Raw genomic sequence first — 12,987 nt, 5'->3', positions numbered from 1 at the left:
ACTGAGCTTTTATCTTGGGCTTTCGTTTGGATCATATTCTTCTGGTTCTTCATTTTCCTTGGTTCTCTCTGTTTAGATAAAACAGCCACCTCTCCCAGTCTTAAAGGACTGGCCTCATATAGATGAGCCTTCTCGTTTGACCCTGCACTAGCTCTTGGTTGTATCTCATAACCTTTCAGCTTTCCAAGCAGCCTCCTTTGTTGCTTTTGGCTCCCAATAGCTGAGGGTTGTCAAGGTCTGTCACTGGCCCGAAGGGGAGGATCGCGGTCAGCACCGAGATTCAGGCCGTTGGGAAGCCACACTCTCAGGCAGCAGTTTTAAAAGTACGCGAATTTACCTGTTTCAGGGGAAGATTGGGAAATAGGCATTTCTGTCTGCTCCCTCCACACTGAGCCCTGGTAAGACTGCCAGTTAACTGTGGCTTTGTTTGCTACAGTCCTGTGGAACTGGTGAGTACAAGCCCCGCTGGCCACCGGGGCCAGGCTAGCCAGGGATGTCCCCTGTGGGCCGCAGACGTGTACGCTGGCACTAGGTCCTTCCTCAGAGACGCTGGCTGCCTCGGATGGGACAGATGGAGAGTGCACAGATGGTACCTGCTGGCCCTCCCAGTTTCTGGAGAGAATTATAGCCCCTGGGTGTGTGTTTAATTACAAGCCTGCTTGCTCTTCAGGCCCCAGCTTTGAAGATAAGGTAATCGACCTTTTTTATAGGGAGTCTGGGGTGCATTTCAGTCTGCTGTCTTTACACTGTGCCCTGGAGGAGAAGCTGTTAAGAACTGTTACCTCCGTAGGCCAGCTGGTGGGGCACCAACTTGTATGGGCCCCACAGTTAGACCATCGCTGGGCCGCACCTTGGTGCAGACAGAGCCAAGTGATGGCGCCGCTGTCCTCTGCACAGATGCGGTGCACTGTTGGCTTGGTGGTGGTGGTGGAGGGGACTCAGGTAGGGTCTTCCTCGTACCTGAAGCTACCTTTGGGGTGAGCGTAGCACACAGGTCCAGCCCCTTCCACGCAGCCGTCTTGACCGCCTCCCTCTCCTCGTCAGCAGGAGCGCTGTAGCCCTGTGGGGCCTGTGAGCGTACGCCCTGCTGGCAGCCAGAGCCAGGCGATCAAGGGGTTGTCCCCTGGGCGGCAGCTACAAAAACCGGAGCACCAGATGTGTTGCACTGTATTTTCTTTTTTTTTAAAATCAGTGGTTCTGCAGTCCTGACTTTTCATCATCTCAAGATTTTTTAAAAACAACTCAGACTAAACAAGCTGACAAACATTATTTTAACTTGAACGATCACACCATTTTTAAAAAGTGAGACCAGTTGTAGTGGGTGGTTTGAGAGAAGGAATGAGTCAGTCACTCAGAAAATGATGAGTACTGCCATTTTAGGTGATATTAACTGGATAACTTTACTAGCATGTTTTCTACTTTGTTAATCAGAGCATTGCTGCTAGAAAGCAAATTAACTAGGTGTTCCAAAATATCACATACAGTATTTGAATTTCAGAGTTTTTTGGTCTGTGCATATATTTAAAGACTAAGGAAGTTACCTTAACATTGCCCTGAGGAGGTAGAGGGTCAGATAGAAAACTTAATACTGAGGCAGAATAGTCAAATTTTTTTTTGTCTTTAGTTCTGGAAGAACCCTGAAACTGTTCTAAGCACTGAGAACTCTCTTAGTAGTAATTGATTTGGGGGGTTATTTTCTAAAGGCCTGCACCACGGTGTGCAGAGGTGTTTAGTGAGGCATGAGATGCAAGGAGGTTGCCGGAAGCATAGAGTGGGCCAAGCCTGGGTTTAGGGGTCAGTGAAGAGCGCCAGTTCTTTCCAGGAATTAGACCAATGAAACAAAGTTGTTACTTTGTCAGGAATGTTGTGAGCAGACCATTAGAGTAGATGGCAAAGGTGTTGTGTCTACTGATCTCAGGACCAGCGAGAGCTGTAAGCTCTCCCTTCTCACTGATTGCTCATCAGGTGAAGGGAAGGCCTGCAAAGAGAATTTTGTCTTTAGTTGGTACAGTCATAGTGTTTGATAGAGTTTTAAGTGAGAGTAAAATGGGAATTCTCACACTGATGTAATGGAATTATTTTCAGAGTTCTCTTAAATCTCATTATTGATAATTCTGAAATTCCAAACATAATTGAAAGGATTTTGAGAGTAGCTTTGTGGTTCTTCAAAAAGGGCTAAGTATTTTTTTTTTTAATATTTATTTATTTATTTGGTTGCACTGGTCTTAGTTGTGGCAGGTGGTCTTCCCAGTTGTGGCATGTGAACTCTTAGTTGCGGCATGCGTGTGGGATCTAGTTCCCCGACCAGGGATCGAACCCGGGCCCCCTGCATTGGGAGCGTGGAGCCTTATCCACTGCGCCACCAGGGAAGTCCCCAGGGCTAAGTATTTTTGACACTTAGCTTTAGGTCAAAGGTTTAAATATACTATACAAGTCAGTTAATGGAGTCCTTCAAGAAAAATAATACAAAAATTTATTGTTTTCCTGGAACGCTTTTTAACAGTGTTGTTCAAAGTAGTAGATTTGTTGGGAGTTCCCTGGTGGCTTAGTGGTTAGGATTCCAGGCTTTCATGGCCCTGGCCTGGATTTAATCCCTTTTCTGGGAACTGAGATCCCATAAGCTGCTCGACATGGCAAAAACAAAACAAAACAAAAAACCCCAAAAAACAAACAAAAAACACAAACCCAACAAAGTAGTAGACTTGCAAGGTGAGACAATCAGAACTTTACAATAAAAGTTAACCATGTCTTGTTTACTGTAATTTTGATACTATTGGCTAAAATATTTAATAAACATTTGTTTCCTATCAGGATAAGGTATTGTGTTAGATAAATAAAAAATTAAATGTGGGCCTTGATCTCAGGTAGCAGAGTTAAACATAAACTAGCTGTAATGAAAGGCAGAGTGAAACTGCTAAACTGAGAGAAGCAAATAATGTCAGACTGAAGTCATCAAAGGTGACCTCACAGAAGTCACCTTGACTAAGATTTTGATAGAAAAGTCCTGGGAGAATATTCCAGGAGGAAGACAAAGCTTTTATAAAGATGTGGAGACACCAAAACACTTGACCTGGGTAGGAAATGGCAAATCATTTGTGGCTGGAACGTTGTAATGTTTGGGAAGAAACTGGATGAAATGAGACCAAGAAATAGTTTGAAGTAAAAACATTGAGGAATCCTTTGTATTTTAGAAGAATGGTGAGATTTAATTAAGGTCAACATACTTAAAATGAACAAACTACATTTTTAAAAAAGTATAAGCTGGGGTGATATTTGTTATTTTTTTTTTAAATTTTGGAAAGCCCATTTCTTTTCTTGGCCTGAGTGTGTGGGTATGAGTGACCTCAGAGTTGTTGAGACAACTTCAGTTAATATTAGTTTGAAGAAAAGCTTCTATGGGGAAAAAAATTGAGAAAACTACTCAGTGAGTTTTGAAATGAGCCACTCATCCAGTTCATTTTTCATGAGGAAAAATGGGATCTTGTAGGTGACCAGTGGCAGAACCAAAAATAGAAATAGCACCTGGATTACTGGTCAACATTAGTTACAGTGAATTTAAAATGATTGTGTTTATGATGTCGATAAAATGGTTGAAAGTTTAAATAAAATGTGTTTAAGGAGAAAGCTTCTAGGGAAGTGATCTTTTGAGACACAAAAGGTACTTCATTTTGTTTCCCTGGATTAATAGAGTTAAGCCATGTTTGATTGTGCTTTCTCAAGAATTTGCATTTTATTCACAAACCTAGGTTCTATTTTCCTCTTCAAAACTTTATCAAGCTACTGCTATTCAGCATTTTATTGGAGGTTCTACCCCAGGGCAATTAGGCAAGAAAAAGAAATAACATGGGCAGAGGATTTAAATAGACATTTCTCCAAAGAAGATACACAAGTAGCCAATAGGCACATGAAAGACGCTCAACATTATTAGTCATTAGGGAAATACAGATCAAAACTACAATGAGATGCTGCTTCACATGCACTAGGATTGCTGTAATAAAAAAAACAGACGATAGCGAGTATGTACTATGCCGTTTTATGTAAGGGCCTTGAGCCTTCACAGATTTTAGTGTATGCGGCGGGGAGGAGCAGAGCTCTTAGAACCAGTGCCCTGCAGAGGCCGAGGGACAACCGCACTGGCCAAGATAGAGAGAAACTGGAACCCTCTCATGCGCTTGGTGGGAATGTAAAGTGGTGCAGTCACTTCAGAAACCAGTTCAGTTCCTCAAAAAGTTAGAGTATGCCCATATAAGCTGGCAGTTTTCCTCTGAGCTGTATACCAAGACAATGAAGCATTATATGTTTACACAGATTTGGACATGAATGCTCATTAGCATTATTAGCAGCATTGTTCCTAAGTCAGAAAGTGTAAAGCCACCCAAAATGTCATCGACTGATACCTAGATGTGTCATATCCATACAGTGGCATATTATTCAGCCATTAAAAAGGAGTGAAGTACTGGTACCTGCTACAGCATGAATGAACTTTGGAAGCATTATACGAAGTGAAAGAAACTAGACACAAAAGGCCACATGTCCTGTGATTCCAAGTTAAATGTCCAGAACAGGCAAATCGAGAGGCAGAAAGTAGATTCATACTTACTGGGAGCTGGAGGGACGGGAGAATGGGTGGGCATGGGGTTTCTCTCTGGGGTGATGGAAATGTTATAATATTAGATGATAGGGACGGTTGCACAACTCAGAATGTACTAAAAACTGTCGAATTGTATACTTCAGAAGAGTGAATTTTGTGGTATGTGAAGTGTATCAATTTAAAAAAACTGTCATTTAGCATCCAACTAGGAAACAGAAACCATATAGTAATTTGAACAGTGAAAGTTTAGTGTACAGAATTTTTAACGATACCATGATTGAAGAAACAGGGATTGGCCAGTCAGAAGTAAAGAGAACTTTAAAGAATACAGGAAGAGCACATTTAATAAGTGTCTGCTTACCCCAGGGCTGAGATAGAGTGCCCCAGGATCAGCTGTCCTCTTCCTGTGTCGGGATCCGGGCTTTGTTGGAGAGAGTGCAGCCGTCACTCAAAGGACGGTGAAGTTGCTGAGATACCAAACTTACTGGATAAGTCTCCCTTTTGGGTGCTGCACCTTGGAACTCGCTGCAAGCCACAGGAAGGGGTGCTAGGGAAAGCTACTCGTGAGGGATGCCTTGCTGGTGACACCATGCTGGGAACGTGCTCGGCAGAGTATTGGGGACGGTTGGGTGCCGCGCACTGCGGGAGCTGGGTGCTTAGGCTGCTCGGAGCTGGCGCCCGGCTGGAGCCGGACACTGGAACTTAGAAGAAAACACCCTTTCTGCTGCAGTGTACCTCCAGCTTCCTCTGCTGACAGAGCTCAGCATCTTGCCACTTGGCAGAAGAGCAGATAATTAGAGGGCCCATCTCCATTTTCACAGAGCAGCCAATTATGGGTGGATTTTGATTGGGAGGTAATAAATTGATATGTCAAACCCTGTACCAGTTTAGAATACATTCTGTTTTGTTGGGTTTAAAGGAAGTGTTCACCTCAAAACAGCTAAACAAAATTTTGGAGTGTATATCCCTGTAATTCTTTTAGAGAATTTTGTTTTAAATTACTACAAAAAGCAATTCATGGTCACTAAAAATCATTGAACAATATAAGAATGTTTAAAATATAAAAATGTCCCTCTTATCCCTCAGTCCCTTACCATCTGTTTTATTCATTTCTCTTAAAGATAGAACTATTGTTAACAGTTGGTGTATATTGTTTTTTACATATACATATTTATGTAATATGTGTATATATATATATTTTCCTAATAATAGAGGTTTTTTACATAGATAACACATATGAGCTGCTGTAGATTTTTGTTAGAAGGATGTAATAATACTTGCTCAGTTGCCAAGCCCTTGTTCAAGCTAGGTGAGTCACATAATCGTTCTCTTTGACTTTCTAAACTTCAGAAATGAAGGGACTTTGACTAAGGGAAGTTTAGGATCTGTAATGGATATAATTTGATCACAGAAGGGAGGGAGAGGTAGTTTGGCAGCCGTTCATCAGCCAGCAGTTTTTAGTATAGCTACACGCTCATATTTTTCCATGTGTTTTGCAAATTAAATGTCTCTTGTGTTAAACATTTATACACGTTTATGTGTATGTTGCTGGCTGCATGTACTGTTTAAATTTCAATAAAATCTGAATCATGGAAATTTTTTTTTTTTTTTTTTTTTTTTTAAGGAAAATCCTGCAAAAATGTCTCTGTACCCATCTCTTGAAGACCTGAAGGTAGACAAGGTGATTCAGGTATGTTTAAGTCCTTTAATTTAAGTACTTTTTTTTTTCCATGTACTCTGCCATACGTTCTGGTTATAGGTGAAGGGAAGCAAGAAACTTAAATAGTAGATGTATTTGTCCGTTTTTACACTTTATAAACTTTTCAATTTTTTCTAAAGTTTTTCTAACTAAAAAGTTAGAAAAGCTAGAGATTCTTCATTTCACTGTGGATTAATGGGTACAGGTTGTTATTTCTTTGAAACGGGACTTAAACTCTTCAAAGATAGCTTGGTTTTATAACTAAGGTTTAAATTAAATACATTTTTAAGTTGGTAAAATATACTCCAACTTCTTAGACGTTCATTGTCTTGTTTAAAATTCGTACGTTGTTCTTTTGGGTTTTCAGGTATGACCAGTCTTTAACATAATTGTCTTCTCTGAAGTTAAAAATCATAGAAATAAGGAGGTACATGCTGCTTTAGGAAGAGTAGTAGTGTAAATGCACAATGAAAGTGTAGTGATTTGTTTCTTTTTAAATGTAAGCAGCAGTTTACTTGTTCCTGCTCTAAGTGGCTGTATTAGTACAGTTTTTCTAATTTCATTAAGTCAGAAATTTTTGTATTCCTTTATGTAAGTATTAGCTTTGAAGATAGATGCTTCTGCTTAAGAAGAAAGTTTGTGATTGGGATCAGTTCTTGCTGTTTTGTAAATTTTTATTTTTCTTTTTAACTAGAGATAATTGTATTTAATGAACCCATCGTGTTTCCAGTTTACTTTCAACTTGTTCTCTCAAAGTCAGAATTTTTTCAGCTGTTATTTGTTCTTCTAATTTGACAAGATAAATTGAACTCCCTGTTATACTTCTTTATTCCTAAAATCTTTTTGATATGATAAATGTGATGAAATTCTTTCATTTTGAGTTGTTTAGTACTTCAAAGCTTCTTCCCCTAAAGATCATTTTACTTGAGGTCTTGACCTCAGTTTACTCTAAATGAGATTTACTTCTTAACAATTATTTAATGAGCATAAAACGTTTATTAGAAACTTGTGAGAAGAATACAAGAATACAAGTGTTTTTTAGGCAAAATGTTGGCCCTTTTAGGGTGAAAAAAACCCCAGCAAAAATAGTAGCAAATGTGTAGCTGAAATTGTTAGCCGTGTAGCAGTGATTGGATAAAAATGGGGGGGGGGGAGATCATGAGCACATGTTTTCCATCATAGCTCCCCTATGGATGGGTGGTTTGTAAAATCTCTGACATCTGTTCAGCTGCAAAGGCTTTGATGCCGGACTGTTTTAAGTGGACTGTTCGGTCATCTGAAATCTCTGTTTTTTTCTTTGGTATTTTGTCATTGTTTTTCTCATGGTTTTTATTTCCACAAAGTTCATCTGAACAGGCACTTTCTTTTTAAAAAGCTTTTATTTGAAATATTTACCCTTCAAGAATAACAGTTAAGCCATTAATATGATATCAGAGCACTAAGTGATAGGATTTGCAGATGGGTCTGAGAAAATGACTAATTTCCTTTACGTCCTTTTTTGTTAGTTTTTATGGAATTGAACTTTAAATTAACCATAGTAGACTTTGAGCAGAGGTTTCTTATTTTGAAAGCAGCAGAAAGAGAAGGAAACAGTTGATACTGGCAAATGTTGGATTGGAAAATAAAGAGGGCTACAATCTACATCAGGCTGACCTCTTTAAGGAGAAGCAAATTATATGGGTATTTCCATTAGAAGACTTTTTATGTCCTGAGCAGAAAGCTAGCTGCCTGGAGATGTAACAGCACGTAAGGAGGGGGACACACGGTTTTTAAATTCTCACTGGATTTAAAAAGATTCCTAACCCAGCCACTACAGTCTGGGGGCTGTTTTTGTCTTATTTTTTTCTTCATTTTCTATGGTAGGTGATACTTGGGTTTTTGTTTTTGAGATGCCTCTGTGAAGGTAGTGTTCATTTTCTCATCTTCTGGCCTTTTATACCACAGCAAAACTAAATTGCAGCAGGGAACTGGCGGTTCGTGTTTTGTAAACTGTTTTGCAGTAACCATCGGGCTTGTGGCTTTCAGTGTCATACGTGTCAGTGTCATTGTGTTCAGTGTCCCTGAACCTCCCTGTCTGCTCTGAGTCTTTAACGGGAGCCTGTGGTTGCCACAGCTGTGCAGAACAAGCTGGTCAGAAACCGTGATTTCATCCGTTTCCTGTCACAGTGAGCAGAGATTGACACGGGTAGCTCCACGAGCGTGGTGGCCCCACGTGCTTTCTGTAACGGCAGAAACAACACGCCCTGGCGTGACTGCACGCTCCGTGGGACACCCCCTGCCGCCAGACACCATCCCCCTCCCACCCTTTTTTTTAAAAATAGTTTGAGATTTCAAGAATGTGTGAAATGATGTGCTACATTTAATGGCTTATAGTCCTTAAGCCCTTTTTGTACCATCTTTCTTTTGTTTTTACTACAGAATATATAGTAAGTAAATATATAACTTTGCTTGCAGAGAGCTTTTTATATATGTTCTTACTTCAGTATTCCTTGGATGAGAACAATAGCAGTGAATGAAAGAATAGAAAATAATAGATCAGTGTAAACAAGGATCAACTTTTTAAAATTAGTAAATTCTATTTTTTCAGAGCAGTTTTAGGTTCACAGCAAAATTGAATGGAGGGTAGTTTCCATGCCAGTGGCCCCTCCCTGTGCACCCCCCCCCCGACTCCCCCTACACGGCACATACAGTGCCCCCCTGCCCCACTGCCAGCGTCCTCACCACAACGGTGTATTTGTGACAGTTGATTAAGCTGCCCTGACACAGTGTTGCCACCCCAAGTCCAGAGTTACACTTGACGTTCACTCTTGAGGTTGTTCACTCTGTTGCTTTGGACAGATGTGTGGTGACGTATGGCCACTATTGTAGTGTCATGTAGAATATTTTCACTGCCCTCAGTCCTCTGTGCTCTGTCCACTCCCCCCTCCTTTTCCAGAATGTCCTGTAGCTGGAATCGTACAGTATGGAGCCTTTTCAGAGTGGTGTCTTTTGCTTAGTGATGTGTGTGCATTCAAGATTCCTCCATGTCTTTTCACGGCAAGCTCATTTCTTTTTAGTGCTGAACAGTATTTTTTTTCTTAGAGATTAGCCAAGAAGCAATCCACTGGCCACTAGCTCCTTTTAGCTGATAGTTGGTGAAAGAATTTTCATAATTCAGCCTACTTTGAGTCTGGATATATTTATAATTATAAAAACTTTCATGCTGTATTTTATTTCAGTTTAGATTGTGACAAATTATGAAACAATACATATTAAAGAATGACTCAATAACAAGCATATCAGAACATTTACAATCCAGAGAGTGAAGTACCTTCAGTGGTTTTGTAGACTTTCCTTATTTAATTAAGCTTCCATCTCTCCAAGCATCTTTGGGAGTACTCTTAGCGTTGATTTCAGGGCTAGGTTGATATGTAGGTATAAACTTCATTACTTAATCGACATATGTCTGACTAAGTAAAAAATGATATTAGAGATGGATCTTACAGCTTACTGCCAACCAATGACATGTGTCTATTTTAGAAAGTCACATGTATCTGTAAAGGAAAAAGGAGTTCCTTCAGTGGAATACTTATAAACGACACAGGCTGCAAAGGCGGCCCTGGGAGGAGTTCCTGGCGTGCTTGCGCATGAGTCGTACTGATAAGTGTACGCACTGTCAAAGTTTCCGCAAGTTTGACAGTTATAAATTACATTACTTTACCGTCATTTTTATGTCAGTGATAAATACAGTATGTGTTTTGCATACTTTGTAATATTTATGTATTTAGTATAACATAATCCCCCCTCATACTTGCTAAAATGTAGATAAAGATTGTTTTAGTGGGATATGCTAAAATGGCAAAATAAATATAAGTAACTTAATAAATATTTAAATTTTAGGTGTTTTTCTGATATATGACGTTTTATATAAATACGGTTAAGCTTTTTTCATATGTAAATAAATACTTAGACTAATTAGCAAAAGAATAATGAAAATGTAACATGTGTAACCTTCATTTTATAATGCATTTAGAAAATATTAATTTGCAGTAGCACTGAAATATTGATTATATTATATGTAGAATGGTGCTAAGTCAAGTTTTATATGATAGTGTTAAATATTTATAATATGAAATACACTTGATTTGTGGATTTTCTTTGAAAAACATATTGCTGAAAGTGTTTGAAATTAAAATTTCTTGAATAAAACTAAAGTGTTTTAGTTTCTTTTTGGAATTACTGGATTTAACTTACAAATTATATAAGAAGTTTAAGTATCTGTATAGCATTGTTGTTAGAATTTTCTTTTCTTTTTCAGGCTCAAACTGCCTTTTCTGCAAACCCTGCCAACCCAGCAATTCTATCTGAAGCTTCTGCTCCCATCTCTCAAGATGGAAGTAGGTTTATACTTTGGGTTCATTCTCCTTGAACAGAGATACTTGTTAAGCCTTCTTTTGCTGAAATAGGGAATCCAAGATTTTTTTTTTTTTTTTTAACATATACAGCATGAAATGGTGGTTAAAGCTCTAATCGTAAGAAGAAAAAAAATGTTCATTTCAAAAAATAACCCTTTAATCAAGAAACTGAACTGTGAATATGAAGGTGTGTTTTATGACTTAATGAAAATTAAGTTAAATGGAACTCGCTGGCTGAACTGTCCTGTCTTTGCAGGGCTCGGGGGTTGGTAGAGTTGAAATTTCCAACCACCTCCTTTTGAGGGAACTTCCCAAATCCTGGAATCTCTCCCCGGGTTCCATATCCTTCTTCCTGGTCCCTTTTCCTTCTAAGTTTATAGTGATTCAGAACAGAACCCTTAAATAACATGACTTAAGATACAAAAGGAGTGTTAAATGGGTTTTTATGGCCTGTCATCTTATAACATTGTTTCTTTTAGAAAATTCATTTTAAGTGACAAAGCATGTCAAAAAGAGATTTTGGAAATAGTACCGGACTTTACTACTCAGTTAAATACTGTTAGTATTTAAATGTACTGTTTCCAAGATTTCATTGGTATGTGGTTAACATTCTTAAAATATGACACTAAATAAATTTACAAGCTTTCAGTTTGTTTTTTTGTAGTTCAGAAGAATCATTTCATAGCTGTGTTTACTGAATGAATTTAAAAAGTAGCTGACTGGACAGTGTACATTTTGGTCAGTTGTTCTTAAGTGGAGAATCAGTGGTATGTTTACAAAATTCCTAATCAAATAGGTTTAAGAAAAAGGAAAGGCAAGGCAATTTGGAAAAATTATTTCTACTCTTGAGTATTGTGAAATCTGAGGTTTCAGTTCAAATGTCTTATTTTACTTTCATCTTTAACTTTTTCTGTACTTTCCATTTCTAATTGTCATTACAGAGAGAGTGTGATTTTCCAAATTGCTAATTTAAATCCATCTTAGATTTTATAAGTTAAATGTAATTTTTTAACACAAGTAAAAGTCCATAATAACAGTTTTTGAATATTCTACCAATGTTTTTTCTTTATTCATTTATTCGTTTATATTAGATCTCTATCCTAAACTGTATCCGGAGCTCTCTCAGTACATGGGCCTGAGTTTAAATGAAGAAGAAATACGTGCAAATATGGCCATGGTCCCTGGAGCACCAAGTCAGGGGGTATGTATAGTGTGATTTTGAATTATATAAAATCATACTTTACACATAGATATAAGCTAACTCGTCTTTGTGGCTAACTCACAGATTTATAACTTTAGCATTGACGTCTTCTCAGGAATTTTAGATTGCCTTCTGGGTATCACTTTTTATGTAGTCTACTTATGTGCTGTGACCGCTTTTCTAATTTATTAGGAGTTAAAGACTCAGGTGCCTCTGACTGGTCCATTCTCCTTCATCTTCTGCATTTGGTCAGTTAAAGACCTAGTGATTCTGTTTCTACTGTGTTTCTTCTATTCATGTAATCCATTCCAGTCCTGGTATAACCCTATTCAGGGTTTCTATACTTGTAACCTAGATTATTATAGTAGTCTCTGACTTTTCCTCTAGTAACTTCTTATATCAAACAGTACTAGGCTGCTGCTAGACTCATCATTCTGAAGTATAGGTCTGTCATACCTTCTTTTTGCTCATAATCTTCTAACATTAAGTCTAAAGCTCCTTGTAATTAGACACCAAATTCTCAGCTTAAATACAGTGTATCTCAGTCTTTTGGTAAGATTATTGCGATAAGACCATAGTACTTTATAGCACTTGTCATAATTATAGGTAAATGCTTAACTTCGTGAAGATGGGGTCCATGTCTGTGTTGTTGCCATGACCCCAGTGCTTAACACAGTACCTGGCTTTTATTTATTCACCAAATATTTATTAAAAACTTACTTACATCAGTCAGGACAGTTGAGACAATAGAAACCACACTAGATTTTTCAACAGAGATAACTTAAGAAATCAGAGAGGTTGAAGAATTTAAAAAAGCAAAAGTGGAACACAGATGTAATTGCAGAAAGTAGCTGCTTCTCCTAGGCCTGGGGCTACACAGGGTGGAGGTTGGACTTATCAGAGCTGACAAGCATGGTGGAAGGACCTCGGAGCGGGGGACCCTGGCTGTGGGTACTGGTGCCTCTGAGGGGTTGTACCAGGGAGGCTGGTCCTGGGAGTGTCAGTAAAATCTGGAGAATGGAATCAACTGCTGTCAGCAGCGTTAAGGGCGGCTAGACCCAGGCAGTGCTGCCAGGAGCAGGGGCAGGCAGGAGGGACGAGA

General features: G+C 38.8%; 1 protein-coding gene across 1 annotated transcript in view; it reads left to right on the top strand.

The window, feature by feature from the left end:
* Positions 1-12,987, top strand: part of SDCBP (syndecan binding protein) — a 31,817-nt gene that overhangs the window by 10,044 nt on the left and 8,786 nt on the right. The window contains exons 2-4 of the mRNA XM_059901596.1: positions 6,216-6,281; positions 10,588-10,666; positions 11,776-11,885. Of these exons, the coding sequence (XP_059757579.1) occupies positions 6,231-6,281; positions 10,588-10,666; positions 11,776-11,885 (240 nt within the window). The 5' untranslated portion in view covers positions 6,216-6,230. The remainder of the gene's footprint in view (positions 1-6,215; positions 6,282-10,587; positions 10,667-11,775; positions 11,886-12,987) is intronic.

The sequence above is a fragment of the Balaenoptera ricei genome, chromosome 17 (genome assembly GCF_028023285.1).
Source record: "Balaenoptera ricei isolate mBalRic1 chromosome 17, mBalRic1.hap2, whole genome shotgun sequence".
Taxonomy (NCBI): domain Eukaryota; kingdom Metazoa; phylum Chordata; class Mammalia; order Artiodactyla; family Balaenopteridae; genus Balaenoptera; species Balaenoptera ricei.
Note: the sequence above shows the minus strand (reverse complement) of the source record. Positions and strands in the feature narration are given on the sequence as shown.